Here is a 24,144-nt window from a genome sequence, read left to right as displayed (position 1 = left end):
TGTAATGTAGTTTAAATTTTCTCAACATAGATGGAATGAAACTTTATCTTAACAGAGGCAAATACTAATGAAAAGAAAAAAAATGAAGTAATTTTTTATTTCCAGGAGTTTGTGTAGCCTACTTTTATTGGAAGCCTCTTAAAACTACTCTTGAAAATGACTTTAGGTCAGATATTAAGAAAAACAAGAAGACTTGATTCCATGCTCATTGTGGGAATGATGGCATTGTAGCATAGATAGTAAATAAATAACTACTTTGGTAAAACTACATGTTTTGAATACCGTACATCACTAGTTTGTGAGAAATGCCCATGTATTTTACAGACCAATGTCTTTCTTTTTAACAAACTTTATGTTCTAGATTAGCCAATAGACAGCTGGATAAAGAAAAAGCAGAATTAATTCACCAGATAGAAGTTAACAAGGACCAAAGTGGAGCTGAGAGTATAGTACCAGGTAATGTATTTTATAAGATTTGTCAGCTACCTTAAATTTTTGAATTAGGGTTTGCCCTTTACTGTTGTTTCAGATTTTTGATAATTGTCTTCTTATAAAATCAAATCCCTCATATGAAGTTTTAGAGCTGACATTTAGTATAAAAACATCCCCATTCAGCCTTTTGAGTTGTTTGTAATAAGTAGCAAATACATGTATTTTACTTCCTGCATTCATTGATTTAATCGTAGTAAAATACTAGCCAATGAATATTAAGTCTTTTGCTTCTAGTTTCTAAATAGAGGCTTATCTCAATCCCAATCTCTCTGAGTATTTTCTTCTAAATGTTACTAATTTCTTTTGATACTAACTTAAGAACTGCAGATAATACTGTCTTTTTTCCTATTAAAATAAAGTCTATACTACTCCCATTCCTATTCAGAAATGATCCATAATCATTCCCGTTACTACATGCACATGTACTTGTACACATACATTATATGTACACACATATCTGTACAATGCATAATTGGTCATTATTTGTATTTACAAATTTGCTGTTCATTAAAATGTATTTGTGACCTTTAAAATCAACACTCACAGTGCTTTGGCAGACATATGCAGTGAAAAATTTGAGAAATATGGCTCACGTATTCCCTCCTGAGGCCCAGCAAGACAATGTTCAGTATTCTTGTTTCAGATTTCATATCATCGAGGTGGAGTCAGTAGTGGGCACCACAGCATAGCCAGCTGAAAGGAGTTTGAATCCCAACTCTGACACCTGTTAGTGGGACAACCTTAGGAGAGTCACTTAACACTTCTGAATGTATTCTCTTTTGTAAAATAAAGAAAATAGAATCTACCAGGATAAGTTGTTTTTAGTATTTAAGATTATAATTTATGTGAGATGTGTCTGTGTTTATGCATGTGTGTTTGTGTACCTCAATTCCTCTAGGAATAGTGCTTGAAAATTCACTAATTTTTTGCCAACTTTATAGAATAGAGCTATCACAAATAAAGAGAATAGACCTTATATGTATATTCTTTTGTTTGTAAACATGTAAATAAATATTTTCCTGGAAGATGACATAAAATTGGATCCATACCATATTTCTAGCTTATTGCCTTTAACAGTTTATCATAGAGATCTTTTAAGGTCTCCACAAAAATTCCTCATTCTTTAAATAATACTATAGTGTATTACTGCATGGGTACCACACTGAGCCATTCACTTTTCAGTGGACATTTACTATAGTTCTAAGTTTCTGATATTACAAAATAATTCTGTAATGAGCCTCCTGACCTAGTCCTGCCATTATTTGAAAGCTAGTGAAAGTGCCAAATTCTGCCCTACAGAATTATACAATTTGTGTCTGAATAACTTTTGATTATTTCATATTCTTTTTCAATATCCTATCGTGTAGTCCTGATGTTTCTTCATTTTTATTTTTTGCAGCACTGGAGATTAAACCTCATGTATGCTAGCTAGACAAGTGCTCTTATCACTTGAACCACACCCTCAACCCTTTTTTTTGTACTTTGTTTTTGAGATAGGGTCTTCCCTAACTTTGCCCTTGCCCCAAACTCAAGATCCTCCTGCCTCTGCTGTCCAAGTAGCTGAGATTGTATGTATGCCCCATCATGCTCAGTTGCAAATTTGTAAAGCCCCAGTGTATGACTGTACTATACATTATGCTAAGTGCTTTACAAGCATTGTTACTTTTATAGCCCTATAAAGTTGAGTACTGTTGCCTTCATTTTATATATGACAAACAGATTTGAAGATATTAGTAACCAGTCTCAAAGGTCATGACACCTAGGAAGATTAAAACTTTTATGTAATTATGACACTTCGAAGCTCTTTATTATTCCTTGCTCTTAGCTACTATGCTTCACTGCTGCTTGGTAACTAAAAATAATCTTTCTTGATAGCAGCTACTGTGTCTACTGGACTAGACACAATACCAAAGTCCTGTTAATGCTGCTGACATCAGGCAAGTTCTCTAACTTTTTTTCAGAATATTTGAGGCCTCCTGATGCTTACTTCCTATATGAAGGGGATAAAGATACTGTCACATATTAAAAGATTGTTAAGCCAAATTAACTAAAACTGTTTTGGAAGTTCTAAATCACTGTCTAAATACAGTCATTTAAATAACTTTTGGAAAATGCTAAATGTAACATTCTCTTTGGCATTGCTTCACTACCGATGTGTGTAATGTATAGCAACGCACTGATAAAGAATCAACTGTAAAAATTCATTGGCCCTTTCTGTAAAAATTAGGGTAGCTTCAGAAAATATTTTGCTTTTCCTTCCAAAGGAAGATGGTTTCTGCTGACTTCAGTACCATAAGGAAATATTTTTTTCCACATCCTTTTTGACCTCTATCCTTCTGTCTCTGTTATACTCAGGAGACCACTTGAGGAATACCTTAATAATAGGCTTATTTTCTGAGTCATGTAAATTTGTTTGTTGCCGGTTTTTCTAAAATTTTACCTTTCAGTGTTGTACAATAAGACATGATATGTTACATATAGTGGTCAATCTAAAGAAAAGATATGTCTTGCAAAGATGGCATTACAGCAGAAAGCCTGTTTGCCTGTTGATTTTTGCTATAAAATTAAGATTTTTGTTTTCCACGTATTAGAGATACACGGTGTTTATCTTTGTATCATACATCTTGCCTTGTATGTTTTACACACACAATAAATGTGTATAGACCTACATGGAGTAGCCAATGCTATGTTGCATAGGAGGAGCATTTGGGCAGCTTATGGTTTTAGCCTCTTGCCTGACAGTCTGTTTTCCTTCTGCTGTACTTTTAGTACCTCTCAAACTTTCCTTTGTGTAAAAAAGGTAACTATATCCTATACTTCTAATACCTACCAGATACCTTTTCTCTTTTTGCTTGCTGTGGAATGATAATACTTTATCTAATAAAGATTGCATTCACAACCTAGAAATGTTATAGCCATACAATGCCTGTTTCCCAGGCTCTAGGTTTCCTAAGTTTTTTGTTTATTCTGTAGAACTTTAACTTATTCAGAGTGGAAAAAAAATCTGAGTTTAATTCTTACAACTTTTTTGACAGATGCTGACCAGCTAAAGGAGAAAGTAAAAGATCTAGAGACACAGCTCAAAATGTCAAATCTAGAAAAGCAACATTTGAAGGTAATTATGTGTATTTAATTTTATATTATAAATGTTTTGGGAAAGCAGCTATAGAAAGCAGTTTTTATTATCACCATCTTTGAGTTTTAGGTATGTATCCTAAAATTCATGGATTTATGCTTATGTAAAATATTTTACCTTGATATTACAAAGTTCATCATATTCAGCTATGGTAAAAATTTATTGAACAAGACCTCACAAAAATTCCAACAAATGCAAAATATTTGAGAGTAAATTTATTTTTTAATTGTAACAACAAATATAACTCTTTACACATTTTAAAATATCTTCTTAATTTCTGTTTGGGGCCAAAATGTCTTCTAAGTACCTTTTGGAATTCTTCCCCTAAAGTTACAGTTCAATAAAAATAAGTAATTAAAATCTATGTCACTTTTAAGACTGTTAACACAATAAAAGGGCCTGGGTAGGAGCTTGACTAATGATCACTGGTTAGTCTATGTAGCCATTACAGCTCAAGTTTTCTCTTTGCCAAATGCCTAGCTTATCTAGACAGAAGTCCCAGGGTTTCCCTGATCATAAATGTATTTATAAAAAGTTGGTTATTCATTATTCATTAAAAGTTAGGTGTTTATAGAGAAAATATAAATGAAGACATTTTAACCAAAATATCTTATTTGAATTACTTGTATTGTGAATAGCAAAGTTCCTTTTGATTGCTTCATTGAGAGTATCTGATGAGCTTTTAGAGAAAAGTACCATAATGTAGAGTTAATAAATTTTAGTGAATAGAACATACACTTACAGAATGGATAATGTGGGCTGGCAATTTATTTAAGTAACAAGTTACTTAAATTGTACAGTGGAACCATCTTAACAAACTCTTAAGAAAATACTTCTGCCTTTGTAACTATATTTGACTATTCAGGTTATTTTGTGTTTATTATTAACTTCTTTGATTCAGACCTAAAGCCATGTATTCCTATGTGTGACTTTTAAAGATAATATGTTCCTAATTAGGAGGAAATTAAAAAGCTGAAAAAAGAACTGGAAAATTTCGATCCTTCATTTTTTGAAGAAATTGAAGATCTGAAGTATAATTATAAGGAAGAAGTGAAAAAAAATATTCTCTTAGAAGAGAAGTTAAAAAAACTCTGTGAACAATTTGGAGCTGAATTACCTAGCCCTGTTGCTGCTTCTGAACAGTCTGAAGATGAAGAAAGTCCTGACAATTTCCCTATTTTTTAAGAGCCACATATAACTATAGTTTTAACTATTTTCTAAGTGACTTTATACCTCTTTCTTAAATTGGGAGTTTTAGTAAATATTGAATATTTAGTGTATTACATTTTTAGCGTATTAGAAAATTTAAAAATTTGAAGACTTTGGAGTAAGTTCTGAGCATAAAATAAGCAATGAACTATGGTGAATTCCTCTATATCCATAAAGTATTAGATTTTTTTTTTAAAAAGTATTAGGGTAAATAATTTTAACAATTAAAATTGGAGTTTTATTTATACTTAATTATTCATGTACATGTTAAGATTCTCAAATGCTAACTATGATCTGTGTAGATGTATTGATGTGTATACACATTAAGTTATGAGGTTAAGCCCTTGTACAACTTGAAAGCTTAATGTTCATTACATTTTTCTTTATAAAGATTAAAATAAATTTATTCATTCTAAATTAAAATTTGAATAGGTACTTCTAACTGGAAAATTCATTTCTTCAAATGCTAGAAGACATACTGATATGTTGCACAGAGTTACACAGAACCTTGAGATATTTTTACCTTTGTAAACATGGCAGAATATTCAAGATTTGAATATAAAGTTACTTTTAATTGCATTTACATTTTATATGTCAAGTATTATATCTTTGAGCCTACCAAATATCTGCTTGTCAATTTTTGAAAGCTGATTAAACAAACTGTTAGTATCAAAGGCACAGTCATACTTGTTCAGGTTCATGTTGACAATAACTGGTTTTGAATTCAAATAAGTCTCTGGAATTGGCCAGCATAAACCAAGATGATGGCGATGGACCTGTAAAAAGGAAAGAAGGTACTAGCTTTAGTCTATAAATACCATCTTCATTTGCTTATAAATATTTATTTGGGGTACCTACTATCTGCCAGATACTATATAAACCTCCACTTTCTCTTACCTTTTTTTTAATAGCTGTTTTTCTGACATATTACTTATTACTTGCTTATTGCTTATCTTCCCCATTAAAGTAGGAGCTTCATGACAGCAGAGTTACTGTTGACTCTATTTCTTGCACCTGGAAACATGCCAGGAACATAATTGGGGGCTCCATGCAAATTTAACAAATAGTCTGTTGCTGAGTACAGAAAAAAATGTGGATGAAAATGTATTCTTATCAAAGGAAATATTGTCAAGAATTTTTTTTTTTTGCTCTGACTGTAGTAAGTTAAATGTGGTTAAAACATACATAATACAAGTGTGTTTACAGAGGTAGGGTGGAGAGCAGTGATGGAAAGTTAAGCAGGAGCTAATATCTTAATGTAACTAGACAGATGTGATTCTTTTATTCCTGAAGAATGAAAAGGACAAGGGTAAGAATGAAAGACAATGTTTTAAAAGGGCAATACAGTAATTTAAGCATGAATCTTGGGTTAAATTAAGATTAACAGTCAATTTGTTGTAAAGAAGTACACAGATTTCTAGATTAGTATCTTTAAGCACTGATAACTCAATGAAGTTTTCAGTAATGGAAGTAATGGAAAGAGAGATTAAAAGTAATATCTAAGTTTGTAACTTCAGTGAATTATGTGGAATCAGATGATAAAGCCTAGTTTCAGTTTTGAACATTACAAATTTCATATACCTGTGAGAAATCAAATAGAAAAGTCCAGGAGACAGAAAGGACACAAAGTATAAGATAATTAATTCATTCTGTATATATTAACTGTCACCTTAGCAACTCTTATTAACTCTATAGTCAAGTCAGTGTGGGAGATGCTGAGTTAAGTGAGGTAAAGGATGTATGAGAGCAGTGATAAACAACATGAATTTCGAAGAGGGGGTATGTGGTATCACTTTAATTCTGAAGCAAATCTGGTATAACCAGTGCTCGACCAAAAGAATTGTGGCATATGAAGCCAGACATCATGACATGCCTGTAACCTCAGAACTTGAGAGGTTGAGGGAAGAGGATCTCAAGTTTTAGGCTAGCTTGGGATACAGTGAGACCCTGTCTCAAAAAAAAAAGGGCTGGAGGCATGGAAGCACTGAGTTCAAACTGCACTACCACCAAAAATAAAAAAGGTGGCACATGGGATATGAGATAATTACAATTTGTACAAAGAATTTTAGTGCCACTTCTTTATTATAAGAACATAAGACAACATAACCAAACACAACCTATTTTTTGCCATTACCTTAATTAAATAGCCATTATTGCAATGCCATACAATTCCTTCAATTTTACCCTCTGTGCAGCCTTCAAACCAGGACAGCAGTTCACTGTGTTTCAATGTAGGCAGATTTCTTATTTGAAATGCTCCATGTGGTATAAGAAAATGTAATGGATGTTTCTTGTTTCCTAATCCTAAATGGTAAAATTTGCCATTAGCCATACTCATTCAAAGGAGCTTTTCAGGAAAAATAGAAAAAAATGTATCTTACCAAATAAGTCTTTTAAAACATTTAGAAATAAAGTTAACAAAAAGTTTAATTGGTTTCTTGAAGAAAGATTAATCCCAGTGCATTAAAGTCTTGCTTTCATTGAAATCTGGCATCTTATTCCAATAAATCTAAATTCCACTTTTGTGCAAACTATGACCTACAGGCTGAATCAAGACAGATAACTGATTGTCCTAACAGCTTCAATGAATTCAGCCATACCCAATTATTTAAGTACTACTGATAGCCCATTTCAAAGGTATGGCCCACAAAGCCTAAAATATCTGCTAGCTGCTATTTCTCAGGAAAAGTCTGCCAACCTCTTCTCTACATCATTAGCCATGTTAGCTAATACCCAGTGATTGCCAAACAGCTGTACTGTATCTCTGATACTTGTATTCTTGTCTTAGCTATACACCTGCTGATAAGTCTACTTTCAATCTGCATATAAGATTTTACTATTATACCTTGTCTATAGGATTTTGTTATTAGGTCTGTCTTCTCATTCTCCTGTCAACATTGTATTTCAGAATGTCTTTAGTGTACTCAGCTTACCATAGTATATATTTGGATGTTTGATACCATCTTCAATGCCAATTCTTCATGTACCTTACCCTTGCCTAATTTTATTAATGTTAAAGTAACTACCTAGCAATGGAAAGTGCATTTTCAACCAACTCAATTCACCCAAATTTTAAAAAGCAATGAACCGTTTTACCTTAGTAATTACTTTTCGTGCATAGCTGTGTAACGTTATCACAGGAAAGAATAACAGGATAAAATCAAACTTTTGGATTAATAAATGCAAATGGCAATTAATAAATTAATAAATGCAAATGGCAATCATGCATAAAAATTTCCCAGGAATATAAAATTAACAAATGGATATGTGCCTAGGAAACTTATATTTGTTAATCATTCCTTTAGAGTGTGTATTTGTTTTTTAAGTTGGCCTTAGGAATTTCTCTATAAATCACAAGGTACTATAACTGAATAATAAGAAACAGGTTTCACTCACCGTATGGGTTTCCATTGATATTTGTACCTATAAGTTCTAGTGTTTGTTCTAAGAGATCTGATAGTGGCACTGCACTAATTTCCAAAAGTTCAGAATCATCAGGATGATGCTTTAATACCAAGGCAATTTCAAATTCATAATTAACCACAGAGGAATGCCAGCAATACTGTTTGCTATTTTTCTCTACTGGTACCCAACCTATTGTTTCAAGAAAAAAAAATTATTACATTGATTTTATTTGGATTGAAAATACAGGTAATTACAATTTTAGTATAAATTTTCCACATTTTCTGCATGTTCTAGCATATACTTTTAAAATCAGTGGGAAAGTTAACAGTTTCACTACTGTTCTTTTTAATCATAAAAGAAAGGTTCATTTCTTATTCTGTTGAGAAATTAACCTGTTTAATTATTCTACTACGGAGAAACCAACATTCTCTTACTAGAGAAGTCAATATGCTTCAGTAACAACTGAGCACCATTCTATATGGTGCCATAATAGGTTCCCTCATTGTGAAGAATTTACTGCTAAATCAAAGAAAGACATGGTAGGCAATATATACCATTGTGACCACACTTTTGGCTTTCATTACTGACCCAACTAACTGCTTTGCTGGTCAACTAGGCACCAGTGAAACTCACCCTACTTTTATCATATTCTATTTCCAAAGCTTACATTTTTTTGCTGTATCTCTGCTCTATAATCATTATCTTCAGAATAAACTTAAAAAGTCCGTTAGATTAGTGGAATGCAAGGGCCTTTAAGAATTCCAGAGATACTGTGGCCTCAACTTTTTAACTGACAGGTGACAGCTGATAAAATGTGTCCATCTTAGAAAAGAATTTAACCTTAAGAGGACAGGACATTCTTGATGTGATATAACTTTCATATAAATTGTTACTTTATGTAAATTTGACTCATAAATTTTCTACTATACAAGTGAACAAAATTAAAGTCTGCAATTTCTACTTGAACAGATCTTTTCTTCTTTATACTGGTAAACACAAAATTGCATTTTAGAAGAGATTTCATGATACCAGGAATGTGTCCATTTTCATCAGGCACCAGATTCCCATTCAGTTGTTCTATTTCCTTTGCTGGTATCCAGCACTCTGGAACAGGTTTGAAATCCTCCTCAACATTCCAAAGAAATTCTAAAAGAGTTAGAAATAAACTTGTTTGTAGTGATACTTAAAAAATCTATATATATATATATAATACTGAACACATGCAGTGGAAATTGTCAATAAAATCTCAGTATCTCATAACACACAAACATTCTCTAGTCTCACTACAATATGACTACTTAGCATTAGGATACTGACATTTAAAATTTTCTATTTTAACTTTCTATTATTTGTAGTCTAAAGTAGCCAATGTTCCATTATATGCAGATACTGACATTTAAAATTTTCTATTTTAATTTTCTATTATTTGTAGTGTAAAGTAGCCAATACTCCATTATATGCAGATTTGTGAATTTTAGTGCACTAAAAATAAAAATATATACATAAATTATACACACAAATGAATGTACATATGAACATACATAGTCTATTTAGAGGCAATTTAATTTAAAATACTAATTCTTTGAGATTTATAAAATTACAATTGTATCTTACATAAAATCAAAATGTATCTTTCATTATATTATACATAATTCATATTAGAAAAAAGAGTCGCCAGGTGTGGTGGCTCGTGCCTGTAATCCTAGCTACTTGGGAGGTGGAGATCAGTAGGATTGCCATTTGAGGCCAGCCCAGGCAAAAAAGTTCTCAAAACCTTAATCAATAAAAGCTGGGAATGGTGGCACATGCCTGTCATCCCAACTACAGTGAAAACATAAGTAGGAGGATCGCAATTCAGGCTGGCTTGGGAATAAATGCAAGATCCTATTCGAGAACTTACTAAAGCAAAAAAGGGCTGGGGGTGTGATTCAAGTGGTATAGAGCTTGCCTAACAAAGGCCTTGAGTTAAAACCCCAGTGGCACCACAAAAAAAAAAGGTTATAGAAATATTAGGAAAATATTTTTCAAGAATATATAATGAAAATGATATTCACTAATTAAACCATTGTAACCCTCAAAAAAAGAATATATAGTCAGTTATCATCTTTTTCTTAATGATGAATATTCAAAAAGATAGACTGTACAGAAATATCAGAAAATAAGCCACAAATTTCAGCTAGCTAAATCTAAAAAGTTTAAAGAAAAACCTACTAACCTTTTGACTTCTCTTTTGAATGCAGAAAATTTTTAAATCTTTTGTCAGCTTGTTTGTTGGGTTTTCTATCTAGTCGAGCCCAAAGGTATGGCTTATCTAAAAAAAAAAAACAAGGTAAGGAAAGTATAAGAGGCAAACAAAATTTATCTTGAAAGGTATTTTAAAGTATTTATTTCAATAATCAGTAGAGCCACCTCTCTAGGAGAATCAACCCTGGAAGAGGGAAATATATATTCCAAGATACACAGCACCTTAGCAGTACCTGATGTTATAAAGACTTAAAGAATGTTGGGGATGACGTGGACACTTACGCTTCTTGGTCATATTACTAAGCAGCATGCACGAGAACAGAACAATCTGTATCCACAATGGGAACATAACCAGGTAATTTAACTCAGCCTCCCCTGAATATTACCCTACGGTGTGAAAGTAAATTCTGGCAGATCCAGATTAGGCTGACCTGCTTTGCCAGGCACTCACTCCTAGTCATGCATTAAACATAACAATTAAAGGGATGCAGCTTTGTAGTCATGGGTCTGAAGAGTTTCAGGGCACTGTGCCAGCATTCTTTATTGGTTAAAGTGAGGCTGATGGATTGTACTTGGTCTCACTGAGCCTCCTGGAGGACTCGAGGTTTACACTCGCTACTTAGCAAGGTACCTCCATGACCAGCAAAAACAGAAAAATCTCCAGCTGAAATTCCATTTTGGACTCCCTGATTCCAAGTGTTGCATGCATTTTTTTTTTTTTTTTGCATGCATGTTAACAGATGCTTGAAAGATGCTTTTGCTGAGGAGCACTGATGCCTTCCTTGGGCCCAGGAAGCAACTGAAGGCAGGAAACATGATTACAAAACCTTTCCCATAGAAATGGAAGTTATAAATTGACAGTGGGGAAAAATAACCAGGACTACAAAAGGGATAAACTTTCAGCATAGCCAACTTGATGGCTAGTGAGTTTACTCTGCTTATTAATGAGACATTTTCTCCCCTTTTGTCCACATCCCAGGGAGCCCAAGATTAACACCCTTTACTCTTCAATGAAAACAGGAAGTCTTCTATCCCTTATCTCTGACCATCACAGGAGAAAACCTGTCAGTCAAGACATACAGCTTCAGGGATGTGGTACCAGGGGCACCTAAAGAACCAAGGTCAGCACCTATCCTGGGACATGCATTTCACTCACATATTCAAACTGAGCCCCTAACTTCCCTTTAAAAAAGTGAACACTTTCTCTCAGAAGGGAGACAACAAAGCTTTGAGAGATTGACTCTCCCTGTCCTCTCTTCCTCTGACAAATAATAAGTGATTTCCTTCTCCTCAAAAATGCTGCTGTCATTACTTGTGAATTGGCATTGAGGTCAGATAAAATGCACATATCACTCATTCCTGATCTGAAAAAATGTGTCCTGCCATAGCTTTAAAGCAGGAAAAACTACCTTTTACCTGGCCACTCCAGACCCTTTGCTGCATGACTGTCCTTAGCTGTGATACACATCTTTGTTATGTGTTCTTTACCCATAATAAAATGTGGATTTGTAAGCACTGTCTTCTTGTGTCTTGTGAGCATTCTTTAGCGATGAAACTCTAACCTTGTTTAGCTGTTATCATGCCTAATCGCATAGTAATACACATTAAAGTTTCTTAATATAAGAGCCTGAAAAATCTCTTACAGCCCCCTCAAATGTGCTAATCAGAGATTTATAAAAATTAACTGTACGCTGGCTCATATATTATTACTTATTAGTTATCTACATAAATAATAGAAAGACCCAGATTAACATTACATTCTGTCATTTCTCATTGAGTGGACATTTTGTCCTTTTTACCACTAAATATAAAAAATAAATTTTACTCACATCCATTTGGCTATTGTAACACACACAAACACAAGTAGCGGTGAGTATATGGAGCAAGTAGCGGTGAGTATATGGAGAAACTGGAACCTTTGTGCACTGTTGGTAGGAAGTAAAATGGTGCAACCACCATGGAAAATTCACAATAGCTCCTCAAAAAATTGAAACTAGAATTACTATACGATCCAGTAACTTTACTTCTGGAACAAACCCAGAAAACTGGAAGCAGGACTTCAAGAGATAGTCATTTCCCCTGTTCATGCCAATATTCACAGTAACCAAAAAAAGGTAGGAACAACCCAAATGCTCATCAGTGGTTGAATGGATAAATGAAATGTACTATATAAATGCAATGGAATATCATTCAGCCTAACAAAGGGATGAAATTCTGATACTAACAAGGATAAACCGAGAACATTATGCTACCAGAAATAAGCCAGTCGCAAAAAGACAATTGCCTCTGATTTCCTGAACATGAGCAGTCAAATTCATAGAGACAAAGAAGAGTGCTGGTTACAAGAAGCAAAGGGAGAAGGGATGAGGGATAGAAGTAGTAGATGGGAAGATTCCCCCATGGGTATAGAGTTTTAGTTTTAGAAGATGAGTCCTGGAGAGAGAAGATAGTAATAGTAACACAATAATATGAATGTTAATTAACACTATTGAACTGTACACAATCTTAAAAATGGTTATAATGGTACAAGTTGTACACATTTAATGTATTTTAGAAGAGATCTCGATACAAGCAATATGCCCAGGTGCCCATTTAACTTTTGTATTTCTGTTGCTGGAATTGAGAGAAATATTACAATACAGAAGTAATCACAAAGGACATTGCTCTCTTTTCAATGATTTTTCTTTTCTTAACAAGTGAACAATTTGAACTTCTATGTCTCTTAAAGTACATTAAAATGAAGCACACTGCCAATAGTAAAAACCAATGGAAACAGAACTGAGATCATCCAATGAGAAGCTTTAAAGTCAGACAAACCTAGATCTCATTATCAGTATCACTATTAACTATAGGATCTTGGACAAATTATTTAAGTGGGCAGATATTCAGTTTCCTTATCTGCAACAGAGAGACTTATGGAAATTAGAGATGACATGTAAAAAGTAATCATCATACTGCCTGGCCCTTAGTAAGAATTAAGTAAATGATAAGTTACTCCCCCAAAAGAAAATCACAATGATGTAGTAAGTATAACAACTGGGAACTTTTTATTTTACTACTTAGGTTTCCAAGGGTTTATGAAGAATAAATGCCCCATTCCAGATGTATATAGTTTGTAAAATGATTAAGAAAAATAATAACTATAGTAAACATAACTTTATTTTACCTTTGTAGGTAGTAATATAACAACATGTTCCATCCACTTTTTCTGTTGGAATTGCACTGTATATATCTGCATCTAATGCCTTGTGACTTATAGTTTCAGTTGCCAAAACTTTAAATGGCTTAAAAAAGAAAAAGAAACTGGTTTAAGATAGACAGTCTCTGCCTTTGCACACATTCTCACTTGAAATGTTCTTAATTTCATTAGTTCTAAAGGAAGAGTTCCTGTCCATCCTCCAAGACAATTTAAAAATTCTGTGTTCTCCTGAATCACACCCTCCTGTTACACTATCACCACAAATCCCAATATTCTACACAAACTCTCTAATTATTTACGTTTCTTCATCCACCATAATGATATAACACCAAGGAACTATGTCAGATGCCATGCTGCATCCCTAGCACAGGTGTTCAATATGCATAACATATACTTCATAATTATTTTCCTAATAGATTAAGCCTTGTCCTTGGCACTGGAAATATATAGGGGAACAAAAAACATACTAGTCTTTAATAAGACTTGCATTTTAGTGGGATAAATCAGAAAAAATGCACAATACAATGTTTGGAATAACAAATACTAAAGAATAGGATAAAGTGATAAGGTGCTATTTTATGTATGGCAGACAGAGAAATCCTCTTTGAGAAGGTAACCATCTGAGCAGATTTGAAGTGGGGGAATATACCATGTAAATGTCTACAGAAAAAGGACCCAAGTCAGGAGGCTTCTTGATGTGTTTGAAGAATGCAAGGCAGCCATTGTGTTTGGAATTGTGTGCAGGTAAAACCAGATCTGTTTAAATAATTCCATAGATATGTCTAGTGGCTAAACACACTTATTTACCGATCATAATTTTCAATATTTCAAGAATAAATCTATTCCCCAATACATAAGACCTTTACCCACTTTATAAATACAAACATTTTTGCTATTTGCAAAACTTCTTTTTCAAGTAAGACTTGATTCTTCTCAAGAGTTTGTGATGTCTTCTTGCTTCAGGCCACATTTTCAAGGAAAAGATACTGAAGACAGCTCATATACTGCTTTTGATTTTTTAAACTTTTCTTCTTGCAAAGTCATGCTCAGTATAGAAAATTTGTAAAATTAAAATATGCAAAAGTATAAATGAGAAATCACATATAATCTCATCATCTAGACTCAATCACAAAGAACCTTTTAACATAATTCCAGGATCTTTTTTAGTTCTTTTTTCTCACTGTAATTATCATCAATTTCTGTTTTCTACAGAGCAGTTTCTAAAACAGCCAAAGTCAAAAAGCTTTCTGGATTTGCTTGTTTCATATGCTTTTCTTTCCCAACTGCATAATAAACATGAAACACTGCAGTTTACTTACTAGTTCACCTCTGATCCACTATGATGAAGCCCATATTTCTGTCTAGAATATTTCATTCAGATCACAACTTTAAAAGCATCTTAATTCCCATAACAAGTCTGTCCTTGGTTCAGTTTTTAATTCCTAAAAATGTTTAAGTGCATTATAAAATTTAAAAAAAAGAGTTCAACAAATACTCTTTCAGAAAACATATCATCTGCTTAAAAGGAAAATTAAACTCTGAAGGTTTCTTACTATTAACAGTACCTTCTTGTATTAAATAGACATAACAGTATTACAAACTTAAATTTTTCAGCTATATCAACTATGGCTGTTTACATTCACTTTCAAAATATCCAAGAAAATAAAAATTGCTTTATAAAACAAATCTTTCTTCTTTGACAGTTTTCTCCATAGTCACCAGATATTCCCATGTAGTCTTCTTAGTCTACTTTGTTGTATTCAAAAGTCTCATTATAACATACCTACAAAAATCTCTACATGGTCACCCATTCAACAAAGTTTGGGCATGTAGTTAGTGAAATGCATTGTCCCAGGCTATGCAGGCAGAGTACAAAGGAATTACCTCTTGGGTAAGACTTCAAATAAGTACTTACATAAATTCAACCCCACTGATGGCTGAAGGTGGTCCACTATGCCACCTTAGACATGATATACTCTACACTTCAGTACCATTTCAGTTCTGTTCCTTGCACAATGATATTCAACATCTGACAGTGATTTTGCTTTATTCATTAGATTTTGTTTGCTATGAGAGTATTCACTTCTTGTCCCCTTCATCTTTAGCAATAGTAAACTGTTTACAAGTTTAATTTATGGATTTTCTACTGTCAAGAAGAAAATGAAAAAGAGCATCAAGGATGTGAAAAGACATTTTTCACATTTTTCTAACATTCCTACCAATTTTTTGTAATTTATTTTCATTTCTGAGAAAAATATACACCACTCTTTTATAGTCTGAAGTAACTGTTACCTTATAATGTAAAATAATGTGCTGCACGTTATAAATATACTGGTGAATATAAAGTGCAAGATTAATAAAATGGAAGTACTATCTCAAACAGAATCAGAATTAGGAAATCAGCCTCATTCTAGTATTCCGTTACTTTTAAGATACAAATGAATGGGGATTTATTCACTTATGACATTGGTATGAGAGAATATCAAGTTAACCCACACCAATATAAACAAAGGCTCTCACCCAATACAACTGTGTATATGTTTAAATTTATAATAGCTCCAAGAGAGATTACTATGCTCTTGGAATTCCTGATAAGTAAAAAATTTTCCTTCCATAAGAATCAGTTATCTACCAGTCTTTGCCATCAACAAGACCAAAGTACAACACAACACAGTGAGGGGTAAAGCTTTCCATCTGTCATCAAAGACTTCAGATTACTCTTGGAAGTCCAAGGTATATATGCATAAAAAAATGAGTCAGTGAATATCAATTGGGCATTTACAATTTCTGGATAGGAAAAAACCACTGTGATAACTTAACTGATCATAAATTTTTATGGAGAAGATCTGACAAACACTCTGGAGGTGAGCTAAGAGTGATTAATCTGAGCAAAAATACCGACAGGATTGTAGTTGGTACTTTCACAGGAAGTAACTGACTATAAAAGCAAGGACTTCACTTGAAAAGAAGGTTAAAGAGGGTACCAAGCCTAATTCGTGGGAGGCCTTGAATTACAATTAAAAATCTGGATGCTATGCTGCAATCAACACTACAAGGTATTCCTAACTGCAGAGAAAGGGTTTATTTTTCCTTGCACTGACTGCTTTTACATAATACTCCCTACTCCTAAACATAAAAGGTTAAGAATCAAAGAGTAAATCATTATCAAGGATGACGTTTTATGTTGTCTAGGCGTATTCTGGCTTAAAAAAAAAAAAAAAAAAAAGGTTGACCACTACTATTACAGATGTTGAGTTAATGTAGGGTTTTGACTAGGAGAGAACATAGTGATGCTCATTCTGGATGCCAAGTAATACCAATCAGGTGCTCCAATAAGCAGACATGAAATATTAAAAACTCTAACAAAGACAGCAGAAAGGAATATGGAAAGATCAGATGTTCAAAGTAAAAACCCATCAAGGTTGAATGGAAAACTGTCATGAAATGACTCCAAGGTTCATTCCTTAATGAACCATGTGCCAGCTCCTAGAAGCTGGGACTAAGGATAACAGGGCAGTCTCTGCCTTAAAGGCCACTGAGTCTAAAGGGCAAGGCCAGGGCTGATGGTGAAACAGGTGAAATCGATTTCCAATGCACGTGCTGATTTTGTCTGAGTTGCAAACATCCGATAGCTGGCCATTCTTCTGGTCAAAGGTTTTGCTACATATTAAAGAATTATCCTGATAGCTACTTATTATTCATTTACTGAGGATCCAATATGTGCAAAAAGCAATCCACGAGGTCTGGTCTTAGTGGCCTAGTTAAGCTCGCTGTCAACACTGCCATCGCTCCTAGGTTAGGACAGATAAAGCACGTCTTTCAGTATGTCCATTTTCACCACACTCTTGAAAGGTAGCACAGTCCGGACTGCAGCTCACATCTGACTACTTAGGGTCTTTTATTAAAGAAACGCATTATTTGGAACTCGGATTTTCAATTTCCCTGCGAGGGCATGCCCGAATCCGCACCGGGAGGAAAATTCTCCCCTACACCTACAAGGGTATAAGAACCTAGAAGCCAGGACACAGGGAACTTTACCCTGCACCTCACATAAAACCCACAGCGAGCTGGGGCCTGCAGAGCGGCTGGGCCCCGTACCTGGCGCTCCCTCTTCGCGGAAGGCTCGTCCTTCACCTCCGTCACAAACGCACACGACATTTTCCGCTGCACGGAGCCCAGGCGTCGCATGGTGAGATGGCCTACGAGGAAACCGCGTTTCCGAACTGCCCTAGGTGCCCGCTGTGAGAAAGTCCCGCAACAGAGCACCAAACAGAGGCTTCCCACGCTCTGCACCCAGGACAGCGACGGCGCCAACGCTATGACCAACTCCGAGCGCGGGGCGGGGACGCGGGCCCGGAAGTGGCGTTTGGCCGCGGGGCATTCTGGGAGTTGTAGTGCGGCCCTGAGGTTCCCGGCTTGTACTCCCACGTGCTCCCCAGGAGTTTTGATGACCAGTTTTCTGGTCTTGTGTGCTTAGCCACACCTCAGTAACTGATGCTATTTTTGAAAATTAAAGAATATCAGGTTATAAGTGATGAATCACTTCAGATGAACATTTAAGGCCGTTCTAATAAGATTTACTTTAATAACTTCTTGGGGGAAACATAGAGAAGTTTAAAAATAACTAAAACATTTCCACATCCCCAGAAAGAAAAACTAATTTCCAGGAAGAACACAATTGAGACAAAAATAAAATGTATTTATTATTCAGTTGAATATGATGTTAAATATTTAATAATGGTAGGGCCTCTATCTCTTTGCAGTTAGTAGTCTTCAGCCTAAATTGTAGGGGGGGTGCGGGGGAGAGGGTTGTCTTTACTGTTTTACGTGGTTGGTCACAGCCCAATCCCCTTTTCTCTAATTGTTTTAGCAGCATATATTCAACTGTCTAGCATTTTACTTAAGTAGCTCTTGGAAAAATTAAATATATCTCACCTGAAGGCATCTATATGATAAAAGGCATTCCCCAAGGAAATCTCTAAAAGAAGTTCAGGTTTTTTGATTGCTGAATTCAGAGGAGGAGGAAGAAATTGCCATTTCAATGTTTCTTTTCTGCTATCTTTAATTTTCTCAGAGAAAAACGTACATACCCGCCCAAATTTTAGAAAAAAAAGATTAAAAAAAAAAAAAAACCACATAAGGCTGCCTGCCTATGTGTATTTAAATCAGAAACTTCTTAGCATTTTAGAGTCAACCATCAATTAACTTCTTTGCTTTTTCCAAGGAATCTTAAAAACATCTTGTTTCACAAGTCTTTTGTATTAAATAATTTCACAAGTCTCTTGAATTAAATAATCCTTACAACTATCAACTGCCATTTGCCAAACTGCCACAGAATCTTCTAGGTCCAACATTCTGTCATGTCTGAGAAAAGATAATCTTCTGAAACTTCCACTTGCTTTTTAAAAATTAGCAGCAAAGCTAATTTCAGAAAGCACTATTTCCAGTCTTTATTTTGGTTTCTTCACTGTCCAGAGCAAAGCCTCTTAGAAGAAACATGAGAGTTCTAACCTGAAGAATGCCACAGGATTAGTTCACAGCTGTAAAGTGCACCCCTACAATGATGGATAGCAGCCATAGCCTTTACCTGTGTCATCCAGTCTTGAAGAATCAATGGATTTTTGCTTGCTACTGGGCACTGTCCTTAAAATCGAAGAAAGAATTTCTTCTCTGACTGGTGTGTTAAATGTTGTAGGATGCACCAAGAACACACTAAATGCAAGTCAGCTTTGGCCAAGACAAAATGCTTCAGAGAATTTTCAGGCCTACTTCCAGCTGTGGAAACAAATTTCCTATCACTTCATGGGTAATATCATAGATTTCCATAAAAGACTAGAATGAAATTTACAACAAGAAAGAATAGAAGAGAAGTGAAAAGAAAAAGAAAGAGGAGAGGAGCAGAAAAGAAGCTTAAAAATGAGAAACTTAAAAGGGGCTACATATTCTAAAGGCTAACAAAATTTGCAATGAGAATCAAAAAAAAAAAATCCCCACGTGAACTTGACCTGTTTTGCTGTGTCTACTGGAATGTGGTTATTCGCACCTAATTTCAAAGGTAAAAACATTTTTCAGCTTTTCCCCTGTATAAAATCATTTAATCAAGCAATAATGATGTTTGGTAACTATTTTAAAACAGTCCAATGAAGCTCTAAGTTCACAGGTAGAGAGGGAGTTTATCTGAAGGCAAAAACACTAAAAGACATTTCTTACAGGTGCTTCTTTCAGTAGTCTAGGTGCTTGTGATGGGTACTTTGTTGTTCCAGAATTAGAAACAAGACAAAAGTCAAGATATATTTTTCTATGTATGTTTGCAGTATTTTCTAGGGCTTAGCCAAATTCTTATTTGCTCTTTATTTACTTCTAATACTACCTAGTTATTTTTATTATTTTTTTATAATTACATTTTAGGCAAACCACTCTTTTCTAAATTTTACCTTCTTATTGTATTTCCTAGATTTTTATCCTAAAATATTGCATTCAAAAAGTTCATACTGATTTAACCAGTTTCACTTAACCAAAGTGTATATTTGTTTTGATCTTTATAATTTTCTAATTAAAAGTACATTGCAAGTTAGAATTGTATTTTATCTAGTATATTCTGTCACCTCCATTCCATCTTCTTGGTTGCCTATGATAAATATTTTTATTAATTTCTCCTAGGTTCTAATTCTTTTAGTAAAGATACTAGGATGTATAGTCCAGTAACTACTGAGGAACTGTCTCATTCTTGGAATCAAAGTACTCCACATTGTTTTCAACAAATTCTCAAAATTTTCAAGCACTCTGGAAACTTTCAGCACTAGGAAGAAACTATTCCTCCCTTTATAATGGGTGAAAAAGAAATAAAAACGGCAAAAAGGTAGTTTAACTTATTTTCATGGGCTTATCACAATCTGAGTCTGATTGTTTCCTAAATCAGTGGATAGCAGCAAGTACATACTTAAATCTATTTCCTTAGAATGTGGAAAGCATAGTTATCTATTTGAAATATCTAGATTTATTTCCAAACAATGTACAAAAATAGCTATTTACTTGTAAAATACTACTTTTTAATTATGAAAATATAAATTAATTTATGTTCCTTATTCAATCAGAACATTGAAAGAAAAAATATACCATTTTATTTTTAAATAGCATTTTGTATTAATATAGTAAAATTGGGTAAGGGAAGCACAGTATTCACTAAGGTAAACTAGCCTACAGTTACATATGAGATCACTTATGATGAGCAAACAATGGGTTAGGTAACAAAGAGGAAAATTCTGGAAGTTTGAGTTTGGGTGCTTGCTAGCAACCACTTTCAACATTTCTGCAAAGCTAGAGAAGGTATCTTCTAATTTAAATTTATTTAAGAATTATCTATTGTGTAATATACTGTCAACAGGAGGTCAGTTATAAAGGAATACTACTGATAGCCTGAAAGACTGTGAAAAAGAAATTCTTTTTCTTCTTTACACACTGATAGTTCTTATATTTGCACTCCTGCAATTCTTATATATATATATATATATATATATATATATATACACACACATACACATAGAGAGAGAGAGAACAATCATTGGATTATCAGCAAGAAAGTTGAAAATGGCAGAAGTTGGGAATGACTGCTATTTCTTTTTTAATTCCACATGCATAAAGGTAAATATTGTACATATTACAATACTTCACATGCTTAAGCTTTTTAGTAGAATGATGGAAGATAATTTGTATTACTGAGTCAAAATTTACTATTTTCTCTCAAAATAGTTTATGTACTTAAAATCTAAAGTAAAAGCTTATGTATTTTTGATATACTGAATTTCTGTAAGGAAATCTGAGATGATTAAAACTTATGATTTGTTGAAACTACTCATGTCAGTTAGCTGCCTTTGGTTTTTTTCATGTAGTACTTTATATTATGGCTTCTCTAGACATCAAATTCTGAATATAATACTGAAGTGTTATATATCATCTTATTTTAGTTAATGTAATTTCTTTTATATAAATGCAGATACTTGAATTCAGGTCACTATCAAACTTAATGGAATATATCTAAATGTTTTGCTAGCCGAAATTCATCAACACAATTACTGTATTTTTCCCTGTCAAAAGTCTAAGTAATAACAGGTAATTAAGTATCATGGAAAAATGGGAAAATGTCATATAAATGAATCATCTAAAAATTAACGGATCTCAGTAAAACCAAGTAAATGGAGAAACATCCTGTTCATGTCAAACTGAAACAAATGAAAGAGGTGATGTGTCTAGCTCAATGTTTTTCATCTCTGTGGAGAAGCCTGAATAAAGTCAATCTTTGACCACAGGAATTAGATCCATTTCTAGTGTCTTGTTATCTTTAGATTAAACTCTAGGATGGTAAATAACAATAGACTTCAGGTTTTGGGTTAGCAGCCAGTTTTGCCTATTTCTCTGTTTGTCCTCAAGTATTTGGCATACTGATTGATGGGTAGATAGGTGTCAGTAAAGGATTAAATGAATAAACAAATAGTAATCGCAAAAACTTACCTCACATGATGCTTACAACTCTTCTATGTGGAGGCTGTTTTATTCTCTTTTTTTACAAATGAAGAAACTGATGCGTAGAGAGGATGAGTTAAGTATTAGCTTTGTTATTATGAACAAAGTAGTGAAGCCAGGTGGTCAAATACCAGTTTATCCACTTTCAAAGACACTCCCACTACCCTTGAGAGTACACAGATCGGTATTTAAAAGGGGGAAGAGAGTGAAAACAGACGTAGGAAGGAGATAAAAGGTAAGGAACTACCATGGAACATGTATCAAAGGTAGGATGAATTTAATGGAATATTTTTATTGCATGTTTCTCAGCTCACTATGTGATAGTAACCTATAGTTTTTCTGTCTGTGGATCTATGTGGAAAAGAATTTTTTTTTTAAAAAGTAACAGCAACTGATTGAAAACTCCACTTCTACTATGGTTGGTATAGAAAAATGTCAGTATGTATGTGTATAATCCAGTATCTTTGTAGGTCAAGGGCATACAGTATTTATGTTACACAGCCTAATGTGGTAATTACTTAAAACTCCATAATTATAGGCAGTTTAAGCTCCATTCTCTTTCTCTGTATAAACACTTATGGTATCTCCATAAACTGAGTAAGAAAACAGATTATCTAACAAAGGATTGATTGGTAGAGATTATCCCTACAATTAGAATATGTTTAGTGATTCTGAAGTATTTGTCTGGCTTGAGAAAGAAATTCATTCTGTCATAGATTGTGATCAAGCAAGGGTATTGCTAGTCTCATATGTTTATTCTTAGTAAATTCTATGGGTTAGCTGGTAATAAAAAGTAGCATTTTGTGAGAAAGTTGTGGCATGTTGTACTATTTAATCATTAGGTTTTCTTACCACTTTTTCACTAAAGATAGACTAATTTTACTAAAATTTAGGTTATGTTTAGACTATATTTAGTACTATATTGGTAGTGTGTATTTTTCAGATTCTAATTTTATATACTCATGGTTCCTTTAGTTGATAATCAATCTATGTTAATATATTGTGAAACATTAACACCAACACTGAGTTTTCTGGACTATTTATGTTATTTCTTTAGGGTTCCCAGTGCCGATTCCGACACTGCGAAGAGGCCCTTGGCAGTGACACTGTGTGCTCATTATGGAGAGAGAAAAAATGTTTAGATCCACTTTGCAGGTTTAGACACATGGAAATGCAGGTAAAATTACTCAACATTATTTTTGTTAAAAAGCATCTTTTCAATAATGTTCAATTATACTTTTACCACTTGATAGGGAAGAAATAATTCTTTTTTCCCACTATTTAATTTTAGGTGTTTTTCATTTTGTGCCACTTAGATTCTTAGAAAAGTGGGGAACATATTTTGGAATATCCATTCCATCTTTTAAATAGTAGAGCTTAGAAACACTGAAAGCCAGGAGACACACTTGAGCAGTAATTCCAGCTGTTTTTCCACATTGTGTTGTGTTTATTGTGAATATGGCATCCAAACTTTACATTTTCTCCCACCTTCTTTGTCTAGCAAAACTGCAGTATTTCATGCTTCTGGGAAACTCAACCACTTGGTTGTGTGAAGATCAGTTGTATCTTTTACCACAGCAAACCTCGAAATATCAATGGATTATTTTTGCCACCAAGTAGCAGTGAGTACAATATATTTTTTGAATGATTTGGACATACCATATTATAATCTGGTTTAGAAGTAACAGCATAGCTTGATACATTAAAGTACGACATGATGAACAATGCAGCTTAATAGCCAGAAAACTATCTCATCAGTGCAGTAAGCAGGGGTACAGTCTGAGTTACATAATTCTGCTTCTAGCAGAGCAGCTCTGTGCTATGGTTCTTCCTAATACTTTGTTGTGGAGTTCTTCCTAAGACTTTATTATGGAGAAAATACAATCTTGTTACTACAAAAGGCATGACAGCATTCAATCCAACTAAATGATAGCATGAT

General features: G+C 33.9%; 3 protein-coding genes across 11 annotated transcripts in view; 2 read left to right on the top strand and 1 right to left on the bottom strand.

The window, feature by feature from the left end:
* The window catches only part of Cep290 (centrosomal protein 290), a 106,521-nt gene extending 101,261 nt beyond the window's left edge, over positions 1 to 5,260 (top strand). For all 4 annotated transcript variants that reach the window (XM_074084079.1, XM_074084078.1, XM_074084076.1 and 1 more), the window contains 3 exons: positions 362 to 456; positions 3,528 to 3,607; positions 4,586 to 5,260. In XM_074084079.1, the coding sequence (XP_073940180.1) occupies positions 362 to 456; positions 3,528 to 3,607; positions 4,586 to 4,813 (403 nt within the window). In that variant the 3' untranslated portion in view covers positions 4,814 to 5,260. The remainder of the gene's footprint in view (positions 1 to 361; positions 457 to 3,527; positions 3,608 to 4,585) is intronic.
* Positions 3,829 to 18,028, bottom strand: Rlig1 (RNA 5'-phosphate and 3'-OH ligase 1). Of its 4 annotated transcripts, XR_012450928.1 has the most exons (9): positions 17,784 to 18,028; positions 13,653 to 13,770; positions 10,458 to 10,553; positions 9,272 to 9,388; positions 8,234 to 8,431; positions 6,972 to 7,141; positions 5,735 to 5,911; positions 5,525 to 5,613; positions 3,829 to 3,952 (listed from the first exon to the last, which is right to left on the bottom strand). XR_012450928.1 is itself a non-coding variant. In XM_074084084.1 (8 exons), the coding sequence occupies exons 1-8, from the start codon at positions 17,871 to 17,873 to the stop codon at positions 3,928 to 3,930; spliced, it is 903 nt and encodes a 300-aa protein (XP_073940185.1). In that variant the 5' UTR covers positions 17,874 to 18,028; the 3' UTR covers positions 3,829 to 3,927. The 4 variants fall into 4 exon arrangements, 2 of the variants coding, with proteins under 2 accessions (XP_073940185.1, XP_020017920.1); XM_074084084.1 differs by lacking the exon at positions 5,735 to 5,911; XR_012450927.1 differs by lacking the exon at positions 3,829 to 3,952 and having other exon boundaries at positions 5,389 to 5,613.
* A 5,234-nt stretch (positions 18,029 to 23,262) lies between these two features.
* C8H12orf50 (chromosome 8 C12orf50 homolog) overlaps positions 23,263 to 24,144 on the top strand; it is a 44,112-nt gene continuing 43,230 nt past the window's right edge. For 2 of the 3 annotated variants that reach the window (XM_074081785.1, XM_020162332.2), the window contains exons 1-2: positions 23,371 to 23,382; positions 23,707 to 23,827. In XM_074081785.1, coding sequence (XP_073937886.1) covers positions 23,371 to 23,382; positions 23,707 to 23,827 — 133 coding nt within the window. Of the gene's footprint in view, positions 23,383 to 23,706; positions 23,828 to 24,144 lie in introns of all 3 variants that reach the window. The other variant, XM_074081784.1, reaches the window with a different exon arrangement.

The sequence above is a fragment of the Castor canadensis genome, chromosome 8 (genome assembly GCF_047511655.1).
Source record: "Castor canadensis chromosome 8, mCasCan1.hap1v2, whole genome shotgun sequence".
NCBI lineage: Eukaryota > Metazoa > Chordata > Mammalia > Rodentia > Castoridae > Castor > Castor canadensis.
The sequence above is the reverse complement of the archived record's forward strand: the minus strand, read 5'-3'. Positions and strand labels throughout refer to the sequence as shown.